Raw genomic sequence first — 15,599 nt, forward strand, 5'->3', positions numbered from 1 at the left:
TTCCGGTCCAGGGAAGGCATGGCTAGGCAGTTCAGGCTGGACTGTTTCCATGAGGCACAGGGTCAGACTGATTTGCATATGGCCATGTCTGAACTGGGGTGGCAGAGTGGGCTAAAGAACGGTGATGGTTTAAACCCAGATCTGTTGACTGGGTGTGAGTTTTTGATTGGTTCAGATGCTCCGTCCATCACCACCCCCTTTTGTACCGCTTTGTTCGCCATAAGTTGGCAGGGTATGCTCAGACGTGAGTCTCTTGCTCACTTTGCCCTGGATTCAAGCAAGCCTGGCTGAAGACGGCTGTAATGCCAGAAACCAGTCCTAGGAAGCTTGTTTCCGGTCCAGGGAAGGCATGGCATGGCATGGCAGTTTGGGCTGGACTGTTCCCATGAGGCACAGCGTTAGACGGATTTGAATATGGCCATGTCTGAACTGGGGTGGCAGAGTGGGCTTAAGAACGGTGATGGATTAAACCCAGATCTGTTGACTGGGTGTGAGTTTTTGAATGGTTCAGATGTTCCGTCCATCACCACCCCCTTTTTTACCGCTTTGTTCGCCATAAGTTGGCAGGGTATGCTCAGACGTGAGTCCCTTGCTCACTTTGCCACTGGATTCAAGCAAGCCCGGCTGAAGACGGCTGTAATGCCAGAAACCGGTCCTAGGAAGCTTGTTTCCGGTCCAGGGAAGGCATGGCATGGCAGTTCGGGCTGGACTGTTCCCATGAGGCACAGGGTCAGACTGATTTGCATATGGCCATGTCTGAACTCGGGTGGAAGAGTGGGCTAAAGGACGGGGATGGATTAAACCCAGATCTGTTGACTGGGTGTGAGTTTTTGATTGGTTCAGATGCTCCGTCCATCACCACCCCCTTTTGTACCGCTTTGTTCGCCATAAGTTGGCAGGGTCTGCTCAGACGTGAGTCCCTTGCTCACTTTGCCACTGGATTCAAGCATGCCTGGCTGAAGACGGCTGTATTGCCAGAAACCGGTCCTAGGAAGCTTGTTTCCGGCCCAGGGAAGGCATGGCATGGCAGTTCGGGCTGGACTGTTCCCATGAGGCACAGGGTCAGACTGATTTGCATATGGCCATGTCTGAACTGGGGTGGCAGAGTGGGCTAAAGAACGGTGATGGATTAAACCCATATCTGTTGACTGGATGTGAGTGTTTGATTGGTTCAGATGCTCCGTCCATCACCACCACCTTTTGTACCGCTTTGTTCGCCATACGTTGGCACGGTATGCTCAGACGTGAGTCCCTTGCTCACTTTGCCACTGGATTCAAGCAAGCCTGGCTGAAGACGGCTGGAATGCCAGAAACCGGTCCTAGGAAGCTTGTTTCCGGTCCAGGGAAAGCATGGCTTGGCAGTTCGAGCTAGACTGTTCCCATGAGGCACATGGTCAGACTGATTTGCATATGGCCATGTCTGAACTGGGGTGGCAGAGTGGGCTAAAGAACGGTTATGGATTAAACCTAGATCTGTTGACTGGGTGTGAGTGTTTGATTGGTTCAGATGCTCCGTCCATCACCACCCACTTTTGTACCACTATGGTGATTAGTACTGCGTAGTGTGTTCCTACCCTTTACCAATGGTGACTGGTTGTGTTCTATAAGTGTTATTTTGTGCTACAGATATTCTAAGTGCTGTTTCTACTAAGTGCTATTTCTACTAAGTGCTAATTTCTGACGGTGGCCCATGGGGCCCTGTCCTGTGTATCTAATCCCCTGTAAATATTGGCCAGTGCTAGTTGGCACAGTGTAATTGTGTGATTATGATCTAATGTGTTTATGGTAATAAAAAGGCTATTGTGTATATATAACCTTGTGTGGAGTTCCTTTTTGTGGTGTGCCTAGTGTGTTGCGTCAGTGTGTGTGTTGCGCAAACGCTTTACACATTGCCTCCAGGATAAGCCTTACTGCTCGTGTCACGCTACCAAGGGTGTGAGCAGGGGTTATCTTAACGTGTAACTCCCTTGCCATGACTGGAGTGGTGGTTTCTGCCTGGCTTTAGCGCACGCCTTAGCCAACCAGAAATCCCATTTCTAACACTTACTAACCTGAATTTTGCTGCCCACTGGTCTGTTCGCGCTTTACAGTGAAACACAAACAAGCACTGTATAGTCAGGCGGGTGCTGCTTGTGCTGTCTCTGCCTCCCGTCATCAATTAGGTATGCCACTGTTTTATTGCACATGCGTACGATGCAAGGCATCGTGCGCATGCAACACAGAGTGCGAATTATGCCACCAATCACGACGCAAACAAGCATTGAAAATGCAATAGGACTCGGATTTATCAGAGCCCTATTGCATTTTAGATGGAAGAGCGGGCACGAAAGAAGGCACGAACCGGAGGGGGTGGGGGATGGTTGTGACACAAGAAGTTACAGACTGCGGGAGGGAACGGGGAGAGACAGAGAAACCAAACATTTTTCGAAGTAAAGGGGCTGATAGCCTCGGAAGTGCAAAAATGACGTCAGGGCTGTCAGGAGGCTGGACTAAAATGCCGAAAACCAATCGAAATGCAGAATTTTTGATTGTGGCCAATCAAAGTTATGCCTGCGAAGTGGGCGGAGCTTCCCTTGCTATACTGGATACAGCATCTTTCGTCGAGACAGCGAATGCGCTGCCTAGGCGAAACCTAAAAACATTGAGTTCTTACCACTTGTGAAAGGGCTTGGATGGCAGAGCTTTCTCTTATGAGAGCCAGGCCCACTTGACCAACACCCCTTAGAACCGGGACTGCTGTGTATTCTGAGAGCTATATTCATTCAGTAGGGTACCTTAACTAAAGGTGCCATGGGCACCGTTTACAGCTAGGTTCTTTTACACAATGACAATGCATAAAAAATGTGCAAAGCATTTTGAAGTAAAATCTTTCTAGCGGTCACATTGTTTACTTTGGTTAAAAAAGGCTCCTTCTACATGAAGACACTATGCATAAGTAGTTACTTCACAATTGCATAGAAAACTGCAGTCACGAGCCACTATCTCCTACTACGAAAGCTCCGGAGACGGAGAAGAAACTATTCACATCTAAGGCACTTTATTTGTTCAATCGTCATTCAAAATCTAAATGTGTAAGGACACAACGTCATATTGGTAGCAAGTCATGACTGGAAAATAATAGATCCACAAACTCGACCCTCCGGAGAGTCCTAGAGATCTGTCAGTACAACAGGTCCTCCCCGCCATTCTGCTGCTCCCTGAGCACGCTAGAGTCCGTGGTTCGGGTCTGGCCACCGTCGCTAGACAAGGGGTGGCTTCTCCGGCTGCTTCGACCGCTCCCTGTTTCCCAACCAGGGCACACATCCTAGACAAGCATTTGCAATGCAATAGGTCTCGCATTTACGTGAGTTGGAGCTATTGACATTGTAAATGACAATGCCTTTTATTTATGCTTTGGTTTTTAAAACATAAATGAAATGTATTGTCATTTACAATGCTAATAGCTTAAACTCTCGCAAATGCAAGACCTATTGCTTTGCAAATGCTTGTTATGGTAACGACGCAGAGGTGTCGTGAAATGGGTGGGCAAATCACAGTTTGCCACTTGGTTCCGAAGCCTGCTGATAGAATCCTAGCTCAATAGATATTAATTCTCTATTGCAATCACTGGTGCCAGTCCCCGGCAAGAAAGCAATCCAATACTTTATCTGTAGGTACTGGTATTTTATATTGGCGATCAGAGGATTACCATTGCGGAACATCAGCCTTTAAAAACTCTAAATAAACAAAGAGACGTAATGCTTTGAAAAGTCAAGCCAACATGTTGAGGCACTTAGGCTAACATATCAGAACATGGCAAGCTTAAATTATTGTCGTGACTCTGATATCAGGTTAGCGAGTACGTTTTTTTTGCATAGAACACATTTCACACAGAATCGCATCCAGTTCTTTTGGGAGTAGATTAGTCCTTGTGAAACGTTCCTGATTGTGAACACAGCAAACCAAAGTCATCCATCAACCATCAAGCCGAAATGGCCCTATGTTTTGTGTGACACCCTCTGTCAGTCCTGGCATTTAGCTAACAGCTCTTTTGCTTAAGATTGTAAGCTAATGAGTATGATGGTAAAACGGAAACAAGTACAACAAGCATTTGCAATGCAATAGGTCTCGCATTACTGAAAGTTTGAGTTGTTGGCGTTGCAAATAATAATGCAAAGCCAGTAGCTCAAACTTTCAGTAAAGCGAGACCTAGCACATTGGTAGCTGTAAGAGGGGGTTGTAAGTATGGAGGTTTGTACTTTATAAATTTACTAGTGGCACTTTATTTTCTCTTGTCTCTTTTTGTAATGTTTCTCTTTCGAAAATGTATGTGTTTTTACAAAGCTAAATTAATTATCTCATGTTGAGAATATATGTTATATTCACATAAAGACATGTATATGTTCTGAAAATAAACTAAATAAAGAATGCATTTCCCATCTGATTATTACGAAATTAACGTAGGCTGCCAACTAATTGTATATGAGGCGTTCAAATCCTTTCTCACTCTACCAAGGGATGACTTTAAATAAGGAATTTGCAAGTGAAAATTGCTATCAAACCAATTCGAATACTTGGAGATGTCATAGGAAGATGCCTAAAATGTGCTTATGATTGCAAATTCACACTAAGTATGTATGAATGTATATATATATATATATATATATCTATCTATCTATATAGTAGGATACTTTATTTCGGTTACCAAGAACCATCAAAGTGTACATACAGTAATACAGTAAAACGTCTAAAAAATAAATACGTTGATAAATAAGATTGCACCTGCTCAAGTCGGTTTAATTTTTTTCCCTATCTGTTAAACTGTAAAAACTCAACAGGAACACATTTAATTCCTACAAATAGCCGATTGATACGAAATTGACTGAAAGACTGGGTACAAATAATTATTTGTCAGTGGATCAAAACCTTAATCAGATTTAAAAACATTATAAATATGCAAATATATAATTGAAAAATTACGAGTGTAAAAAATTAGTGTGCAACATTATTCAACGTGGTATCTCCTTTAGAATTTTGCTGTACCTATGCCAAACAGCTTGCAAAAATTTGCTGACAGCAAAAACAATAGCCGGGGTCGGGTCAGTTTTTATAATTCTATGGGCCACTAGATATCTTGACAAGCCTAAGGACCGACATATTGGACAAATCCATTTACAATGAGATCCTAGGTATGCTGAACAAATACAACAACATGTGAGTCTCAGTCTCTATGTCTAAAGCACAAGCAGGACAAAGACTTGTGGGCAAGTCCTTGCTCCATTTTTCAGTAAAGGATCTCAATGGAAGAAAGCTTAGGCGAAAGCGAACATACAAGCTTTTTGCTAGGGAAGGAGACATAGCATCTAAAAAATGACCAAAAGGGACCAATTTGAAATCAAGATATATGTTCGTCAATGATCCATTCTTTATGTAACCTCCATGTATGTGTACCCAATAGCCTGTTTTTCAAATTGACAATCTCTGCTGGAGATGTAGCATTGTGCACATCCCATAACCTGTTAAGATCCAGCCTCTGGAACCAATGTGAAATACATTTGATCCAGGGATCTGCCTTCGCGGCCTCCAAGTCAAGGAAATCTTTGAGCGCATCTCTGTAATCACTTAACTCCGGTGTAGACCAGCAACGAACCCAGTACATTAGCAGTTTAAGTGCTGCCTGATCATTGATTCTATTCAGTCCCAATTCAAAGTATAATGGATTTAAAGGTGTGCTGTTAGGAACAGAGACCACCTTTCTTGCAAATTTATTTTCAGAGATGGATAGTGGGTGCATATCTGTGCAGCCACAGATCTCGGCACCGTAAAGTGCAGCGCCCACCCTGTGCTTTTTTGCGATTGACCTCTAGGGCTGGTGAAACAAGACGTGAACTTGTTTGCTTTTGTAGCCTAATAATAGCATTTGATCTCTGCTCTATTAACATAGTGCTCCTAGTGGTTTGTCCTGTCCATTTAAAACTCTCCATTACCTTGACCCCAAGTTAGTCAAAACTATGCATCCTCTCTAGTACTTCCCCCACCCACGCAAATTAAATAGTTTTTGGACAGGCCCATTCCAAACACCATATATATTTTATTTTGTTTTGTTTACATTAAGCTCTAGGCCCATTGACCTACAAAACCCTTGGAACTTGGCAATTAAAATTTATTTGAAGCCCCATCGGGGTTTTAGACACAAGTCAGGAGTCATCTGCAAATAAAAGAATAGGAATGTTCCTCTTGTTCAGGTTGGGGGAATCGTTTTTACAATTCAACAGTACCTCCACTATATCGTTCATGTATAGAGTAAATAGTGTAGGTACAAGAACGCATACCTGGCGGACACCACATTTGACAGAGAAGCATTCAGTTATTTCACCCTGGTTGCCATATCTAACTTGGGCAAAATGTTTAGTATGAAGTCTAGCCATACGCTTGATAAGGTTAGTAAGGACACCCATGGATCACTAACCCTCCATAAATTATTACGCGGAATAAGATCAAAGGCGGCCCTAAGCTGCAAAGGCCACGTATAGCTTTTGTTTGAGTATTGTGACATACTTCCAGTGTAACACTGCAAATCTAAGAATTTGGTTGCAGGTGCTGATCTTTGTTCAGGTTCCAGCATGGAGGGGAAACATAATATTATTAGATTCAACACAGTCTATCAATTTGTCCAGCATTTGTTGTGCAAACACCTTCTGCACTTTATCGATCACAGTGATCGGCCTGTTGGTTAAAAGGGATACATACATCACCTTTTAACATGTTTTTTTAAATAAATGCAAACAATTTTGCATTGTCTCATTGTCTCAATGATTCTTGTATCTCACTTCCTGGTGCTATTGCATTTGACAGTAAATTAATGTATGATCCACAGAGTACACCATAGAAGCAGGCACAGACACAAGGCTGTCAGGGTATGGCATCAATGTATTCTTTATGGACACCCTCAACCCATGAGGTAAAAGAAGAGACGCGTTTCGGCAAAAGCCTTTATCAATCTAGTTGGCGCCATTTCATGCACTCTATATATAGTCACTCCCATTGTAGGTAAACGAAAAACATAGAAGACATACTCTCCAATGCGTCTCCACACTGTACGGCTAACAGAGCCTATAAATATGTGCTGCAAAGTTATGTCCACAATATTAGTGAGGCAATATGTTGACATATAAAAATGCACAATACATGATTTAGACAGTTTACAATAATTGCCTCATACTGACTGACATAGATCAAATAGCATTTGCAGGCATTGTATACTGAAACGTTATACTGGGAATGTAATTAAAACAGCTGAATGTGCCGCCAAACTAAAACCTCTTGTAACGCCTGAACACGTAAAAATCATGTTCACAATTAAAAACCTTCATACAGCTAAAAGTCATTCAATTGTTCCAAGGAGACAGTATTAGCCCAGAAGTAGATACAGCCTCTGATCACAGCAATGCTGCGACGCGCCCTCTGACCTCCATTTAGCAATCCGGATTGCCTCCCGAACTGTATGAAGATGCTGCATTCCAAGGCAGTTGTGAAAGGGCATGACAGCGGAAAGAATGGTAGCCGCACTCCGGTTTTTAAATGCATAACAAGTGTGCGATATATATATATATATATATATATATATATATATATATATATATATATATATATATATATATATATATGTATATATAATACGTTGACCTCTGTATATTTTCAAGTCTTGTGGTGAAATGATCACCAAATTAATATGTTTTTGTGTTTAGGTCATTGCGGCTGCCAAAGTGGGATTTAAAGCTGTTGGATATGAACTAAATCCCTGGTTAGTCTGGTACTCAAGATACCGTGCCTGGAGAGAAGGGGTGTACCACAAGGCCACCTTTCACATTTCTGATCTGTGGAAGGTGTGTATTTATTCGGAAGGTGTATTATTGTTCAATTGTGCTATTATTTCTCTGTTATATATAAAAATTGGTGGACTTCTTCCTGGCCTGCATAGGTTCAGTTAACAGTTAAAAAAGTGACTGACCAACCACAATTAAACAAGGTAAGTGGTCCTTTACCTAACCAACCAATTGATAAAGACAAATTATTACTTCATTGAGATCAGAAGGTAGTACTAAACGTGGTAGAGAACAGCACCTTTTCTGAGGGACAACAACAAGACCAGGCCTCATATTGAAAAAAGTGTGTTTTGCCTTCTCTTCACAGACTGGCTGGACAGCATTGATCAAACATGCTATTTAAGTTAAAGCTCTTTTAAGACAGTTGGTCTACTATTCAAGAGTGCCATAGCTGCAAAACAAATCCAATATTGGAAAATTGACTTACAAAACCTAAGTGGGGGCGCCTTAAGATAATAGTTTTACCTGCCACAAAGAAATAAGCTTTTCTGTGCTTTGTTGGGTACTGCAATCGTTTTAGACCCAATGCTTCCAACATTGCTGCCCCTTTGTCTGATCTGCTGGAAAAGCCTGCTCCAACATGAGGAAAATGGACAGATGAAGACGTTTTTTCTACAAACTGAAGACTCAAATTAGATTGTTTGAGATGTTGCCGCAGACATAGCCTGTGGACGGGACTCACTCGGTCTTAAACATTAGCGTTGAGCTAAATATTCCACAGTAGAGGAGAGTTTGAAAAAGTGGGCAGTAGAGATTTTGAATTATCTGTTAGGCAGATATTTCACATTCTTGACTGATCATGTGTTTTTTATTTAGCGCTGTAAATATACTAAACAGTGCATATTGAAATGGTTCTTGGCCCTTAAGGCATCAACCAATTCCAGTATACAGAGACTTTTGTCATGTTATCCTAAGTCCTCCCTACCTCGAGGTCAGGGTTTTAGGGTCTGGAAGAGACCTGATGTCTTAGCTCCAGAACTGGTATCAGGACAGCCTTGGTGTGTGCGTAGCCCAACCTAGTATGGTTATTATTGTTTTTGTTTTTTTAAAAACATATTTTATTTCCTTTGTTGCACATCCGCATTATACCATTGTGTACATTCTACTTTACATGCCTGGTTTTCATGTTCTCACATACTTACATCAGCTTAGGTCAATCCATCTATTTAAGTTTAGCATCATGTTTATTCTTAGTTTTCCCCACCAAATCCCCCCTCTCCAGCCCTCACTGCAGGTCGTTGGCTTATCTTTTCCCCGCTTAACTGTTCCACTCTTTATTGTCTATTGTGCGGTTATCCATTTTTCGGATGTTGATCCTGGTCTTGTATCGTCCTATGTTCCCAATTTTATCCTAGCTTGTTGCATCTACGGGATCCTGTTCCAATGCCCCCCCCTGGTTATGTCTTATGTGGCTCCCCTGTCGTGAATGTGTCATTGGTGTAGTGGACCCCGATCTCTGGTCCATGTGTTGCATCAACTCTACCAGTGCCTCCTGGACCCTGGCCCTCCCTGGCCCTCTCAAGTTTGCTCAGTTCCCGTCATGCACTCCTGAGCAGGATTGTGCCCTCGCAGCCCGCCCATTTCTCCAGTTCCTGCTTCCATCTAGCTTCCATCTAGCTGCACCAGGGTCCCTCTGTGCCTTCCACCTGCTAGTAATTTTGCACTTGGTTAGTATGAAGGCAAAGTCCTGAAATTTGTCAGTGACCTATGTCTTGGCTGTATGGGGGAACAAGCCAAGCAGGCAACATGCCGGAGTGCACTGCACTTCTCGGTCGGTGATTCAGGCCATTTCGTTTGTCACTGCCTGCCAATAAGGTGTCAGGGCCTGGCAGCTCCATATCATGTGTATGATGCTCAGTCCAACTCCCCACATCTCGGGCACTTCGAATTATCTCTGTGGAAGCAGTGGTTAATCCGGTTCGGAGTGATGTTTGCCCGATGCAGTATATAAAAACAAATCAAGCCAAATCGGGCATTCCTTGAAACCCTGGGCGTTCTCTGCAGGATGTTCTACAGTGCTTATCCTCAAGGGGTGTTCTTAGCTCTTCTGTCAAGCAGGTTCTCAGCATGTCCAGTGGCTTAGTGCAGTCTTTGCCTATCGCCTTGTACAGGCAGGTAACTGCTTTTATGGTGCCCCCAGCTGTTCCTATGTACCCACATGTGGCGTGTCGAGCAGGCTCAAGAGTACCCATCCCCAAGTGTTGTAGTATAACTCCCGTAATGGCTCTGAGTGATGCCCCAATCCATGCTAAATTCCTCAAACGGTATCACTTCCCCATCCATGTATAAGTCCCCCAATTTCGTGACCCCTGCCTGCTCCCATTCCACTAGTCCTCTACATTGCCCCCCCTGTGGTAAATCCCGGAGCATTGCCAGCGGCATCTATTCCAGCACCGCTGTATCACCTTATGTTCATTTGTGTTTGTGTTTCGGATTAGTACATCTCTCTCGGGGGTGAAGGGGCCTACCTCCCTATCTGGTGTCATTCTCCCTGCTATCCACTGCATAAGTCTCTGTATCTGCCATGACAGGTAATATGTCTCAAAGTCAGGGACCGCCAGCCCCATCTCCGCCAAGGGTCGTTTTAGTATTGTCAGGGCCACCCTGAGTCCCCCATACAAAGGATGAGAGGCATAAGTCTAGCTCTCGAAACCACGCTCTGAGTATCTACACAGGCAACGTGGTAAAAAAATACAAATGTCTGGGGTGTGTAACCATTTTTAATAACAGGACGATCCTTCCAGCCACGGAAATAGGACATTTCCCCCAGAAGGCCATATTGTCCTTTAAAGACCTCAACGCCCCTCCCATGTTTCCTTCCTGGATGTCTAACAACGAGTACAATACTTTTACCCCTAGGTACTTAAAGCATCGGGGCTCCCACCGCAGGTCTCCCAATACCTCCGGCGGTTGCCTGTCCTCTACTATCAGGAAGAGTCGAGATTTCTGCCAATTAACTCCTAACCCCTAGAGGTTCCCAAACTCTTCCATCATGTTCCTGGCCCCTTACATTTCCTCCTCAGGGTCCTTCAAAAATGAGAGAAGATAGTCAGCATATAAAGCTATGTGATGTGCATGCCCTCCCAATCATAGGCCTCTGTATCTGCCACTCGTCCATGCCAAGCAGGCCAGGGGCTCCATGGCCTGGGCAAATAACAGGAGGGGAAATGGGGCATCCATGGTGCGTATCCCTCTCCACTTGGTACTGTTCTGCGAATGTGCGGCCCGTACGCACTCTGGCCAGTGGGCTTGAATACAGCAGTTCCACCCATCGTATGAACCCCTGGCCTACACCCATCTTTTCTAAGACGGCATATAGAAAGTCCCATTCTAGGCTGTTGAAAGCTTTATCAATATCTATGGCGAAGATCGCTCCCTCCTGTTTCTCGCTTCTGCCCACTTCCAATATGGAGAGAAGCCGTCTTATATTTAGACTCGTGTTTCTACCCGAGATGAACCCAGTCTGGTCCGGATGGACCAGAGTGGTCATATATGGAAGGAGTCTCGTCACCAGCAATTTACTTAGAATTTTAAAGTCTAGATTGAGCATCGACAGTGGCCTGTAGGCCACGCTTTCTAGAGGGGACTTATCCGTTTTGGGCAGTGGAATCACCATTGCCTCTCGGGTGGTCTTTGGCAGGATTCTCTCCTCCCCTGCTGCTGTATATAACTTTACCAGCTGTGGGACCAGTTCCTCCACATAGGTGGCATAGACCTCGATAGGGAGTCCATCTGTTCCCAGAGTCTTGCCTCTGGCTAGTCCTTTAATCCCTGCTCTAGCATTGTGCTCCGAGATTTCAGTACCCAGTTGATCCGCCTCCTCATCAGACAGTGCAAGGATAGGAAGCCAGCCCAAGAAGTCCAGTCTCATTCCTCCCCCTCTGGACCCCGAGCTCTTATATAGGTGTTTATAATATTCGAGGAACCTATTGTTTATCTCAGCCTGCCTATATAGGAGGTGTCCTGCTTGGTCAGCCACTTCCATTATATTATTACTTCTATGGGCCAGATTGGTCAACCAGGCCAATAGTCTGCCCGCCTTATCTCTCTCCATGTGGGTTCCGTCCATATATGTTTTATAGTCGAAGCACCACAATCGTTCTTCCTGGACTGCTACTTCCTCCTTCACATTCAGGAGTTCATGCTGGAGCTCCAGGTGTTTGGGAGTTGTGTCTCTCTGTCTCTCAATATTCGATCCACCCTTTCCACATCTGTAATTAGTGCCCACCGTACCCCAATGGATGTCGCCATGCACCTCCCTCTGATCACAGCCTTAAAGGCTTCCCTGAGGCCAGGGTATGGGTATCCTGCAAAAAGGCAATATGAACCCCACGTCCACTCATGTGTGAGAAGATTTTATGTTGCTTGTGCATGGAGTGCATGCTCCAGACGTTCCAGAACAATAGGTTATATGTTATTCTACTGTTTGTTGTGTCTTATTCCTCCTTCCCTCTTCTTTTCTCGTTCCCAGGGTTCAGTCAAAGCTGGAACTGGCGGGCGCGACCATTGTTTACTGTCATATAGTCTTGCCCAGGCTCCCTGCAGTGTCCCCAAATTAAAACTTTATGAACACTTAAACTCCCCCAGGACAAGTGATAATCTCTCCCCATCCAAACTGTTCACTTATGTGCGACTTCTGATAATGTCTAAAGTTCAGGTAGAGGAGGGTCAAATGCTCAATTCGGAGAAGAGCTGTGCCCCCACCCGGTACCTACATTATTCTGATAGCAAGCCTTGGTCTCGACCCTTCTCAGTCCCTCTTAGTATGTTATTGTCTCTCTGAGACTCTCCCCGTATTTAATATTCCCTACTATACTTGCGTATCCCACAGTGTTCAGATAATTTCATCTACCAATCAGGGAATCACCATCTGGAGTTCTTGGCTGGCATCTCCCATCATACTGGAGCTTTGATCCAAGTCCTAGTCTCTGGGATCATCCCCAGACATCGAGATGATGTCCTGCCTTCCAAGTATGCTGAGGAATGCTATCGCCTCTACTGCTCTATCCCTTTCCGTCGCGTCTCCGCTACCGACGGTGCACCTGCAGTTTTTTCTCCTCTCCCTCTTTGTCGAGCCGGACCTTGCTCTTGTCATACTTGTCTTGAGTCATCCTGTTCCTGTGGTGTGTGCTGGTCGATCCATTCTGTAGTAGGGGATCTCTGTTATAGTCATAATCTAGTGAATAGTCCCGCCCATGTGCGTGGACCCCGGCAATCAAAAATAATCTCTTAAGTTGTCAAAATAATGCAGAAACTGCAAAGACACTTAAGAGAGAATTTAAAGACAAATAATGCAGCCTATATCCACAGGCTACACTGTCCAGTACTTCAACTAGAAATTCCACCAAAAATCACCACACACAGCACAGCCTGCTAGTTTCTACCATAGAGAAACCTGCCACCCCCAGTCAAAGACTAAGGAATGATAGAGAGGAAGGTAGGGACAGACAAGCCCCATAGGCTGCCATTATGTGGCTTAAATAGGATACTGTGCCTTTAAGAGAACTTTCCAGAACTTCTCCCAGTATCCCAGAATGCATAGCAGGTCCCTCTACTTTCAGTTCTTTTTTCCGGCTCCTGCTTACAGGACCCTGGCATTGAGCTCTCCCTTTTTCAAGGGTTTATTGGAATTGTTTTTGCACTTTTGAATTCTAAAGTGTTGCAGTTTATTTCTTGGTGTTCTCTTCTCCCTTTTGTGCTGTTTTTAGGTGTTTTGGGGCTCCAAAATGCCTGGCCTTTTTGTGAAGTGCCCAGCATGTGAGAGGAAGAAGGCCAAGAGTGATCCCCATGAGGTCTGCATCGTGTGCCTTCCAGAAGATCATGTCCCTGAGGATTGTGTAATCTGCCAGCAGCTTTCTGCTCGGACCTTGACGGACAGATTGAAGATCAGGCTGGCTGGCCTGGAGGATAGGCGTCTGCGGGCTGCAGGTGGGTCTGGGCAGCCTGGGAAGGTTCCCTCTGCCTCTGCTGAGGCCCCTGGGGGGCTCCCCGGGGGCAGGAAGTCCAGCAAACGGTCCCATTCTCCGTCGACGTCGATGGCATCGACGACGACGTCGAGAGGGATGACGACGGCGTGCTCCCCTTCTCCCCGGGGCTCTGGGTCGAGACGGCGTGACGGCTCGACGGCGAAGGAGAAGCCGACGTCGAAGCCGCCGTCGACGTCATCGTCTTCGTCGACGTCGAGATCCTCCTACCGATGCCGAAGGCACAGTGACGTGTATCGGCGCTCGCCGTCGAAGCGGCACCGACGCTCGCCGTCGAGGCGACACCGTCGGTCGTCGTCGAGGGGACACCATCGATCGCCGTCGAGGCGATACCGCCGATCGACGTCGAGGGGCTCCTCGACGTCGGGATCATCAAGACGACGGCGGCGCTCGTCGTCGAAGGCGGCCCGCCCGACGTCGAGAGGACGACGCGAGAAGTCGCGGAAGAGGAGGTCGACGTCGAGGAGTCGGCGATCGACGCCGAGGAGGAGAGGGTCGACGCCGAGGAGACGGCGTTCGACGCCGGAGTCCAGGAAGCGTCATTCGACGCCGGAGAAGCGTCGTTCTGCGTCCAGCAGACAGCGGTCAGCGTCGAGGAGTAGGTCACCCTCTCCGAAACGGCACAAAAGGGACTCTAGTACCAGGAGTCACGCTGCTTCCAGTGGAGGACGCAAGAGGAAGCGGTCGCCTGCTGATGGGATGGCTCTCCGCGCCCTTCGCCTAGAGGGTCACCGGGCTCGGTGTACTTGGAAGTGTACACGCCATCTCGGCCCAGGACTCCGACTCCCCCCCTGTGCCTAAGGAGGACCCTCGGCCCAAACCACCATTGCCTTCAGGAGATCCTCCCCCGCCTCCAGTCCCTCCGCATGGGCCCACCCCGCAGCCGAAGGTTCCTCCGCCGAGGTCCACTTCCCTGCCGTCCCTGCCTGCTCCTCCTAAGGGGACTCTGAAACCGAAACCCCAGGAGGAACCGAAGAAACCCCGTGAGGAACCACGGAAGACCCCTCCACGTAAACCGAAGGAGCGCCCACGAGCTGGCAGGTCTCGCTCTCGCTCTGGGCGGAAGGAGAGATCGCGGCGCAGATCATCCACGAGATCGAGACACCGCCATAGGAGGCGCGAATCTCGCTCCCACACGAGGTCCTCTGGGACCAGGGATTATTCCCCTACCCTATCGGGGTCACCGGACACCAGAGTGTCCCCAATAGATGATCTGGTTGCTTTTCAGGACGTCCTGTTGAGGGGCGCGGCGAAGCTAGGCATTTCCCTGACAGTGCCTACTCCAAAGACGTCGGTCATTTTCGAGACTCTACATCAGAAGCACTTGTCTCGTCCTCTCCTGCCCCTGGTACCGGGCCTGGAAGAACCGGCTATGGCTCTGTTTCTCACCCCGGCGGTGACGAGGGCGGCTCCGTCAAGATTACTAAAGAAGTACCGGGCTCCCGACTCGGATCCGGCCTTTTTGAGGGCGGAGCCTCCGCCTGACTCCGTCATCGTCACGGCGGCCTGCACGCAGCATGCCACCACTCCGTCCTCCACGGTTCCCCCGGACAAGGAGTCAAGGTGGATGTACTCGGCGGGGAGAAAGGTCTGTGGAACTTCCGCTACCTCCATGAAAGCGGCGAGTGCCGCGGCTCTGTTGGGACGATACGACCGCGCCCTCTGGGACTCCCTCGAACGCTTTGCGGAGCATTTGCCTCGGGAGCAGCGTGAAGACTTCATGGAAGTCCTGAGTGAGGGGATGCTGGTG

At 46.7% G+C, this 15,599-nt stretch overlaps 1 protein-coding gene across 2 annotated transcripts in view; it reads left to right on the forward strand.

Annotated features, from left to right (window-relative positions):
• Positions 1–15,599, forward strand: part of ATPSCKMT (ATP synthase c subunit lysine N-methyltransferase) — a 297,910-nt gene that overhangs the window by 142,572 nt on the left and 139,739 nt on the right. For both annotated transcript variants that reach the window (XM_086965273.1, XM_086965274.1), the window contains exon 3: positions 7,728–7,865. In XM_086965273.1, the coding sequence (XP_086821399.1) occupies positions 7,728–7,865 (138 nt within the window). The remainder of the gene's footprint in view (positions 1–7,727; positions 7,866–15,599) is intronic.

The sequence above is a fragment of the Lissotriton vulgaris genome, chromosome 4_1, assembly GCF_964263255.1.
Source record: "Lissotriton vulgaris chromosome 4_1, aLisVul1.2, whole genome shotgun sequence".
Classification (NCBI taxonomy): domain Eukaryota; kingdom Metazoa; phylum Chordata; class Amphibia; order Caudata; family Salamandridae; genus Lissotriton; species Lissotriton vulgaris.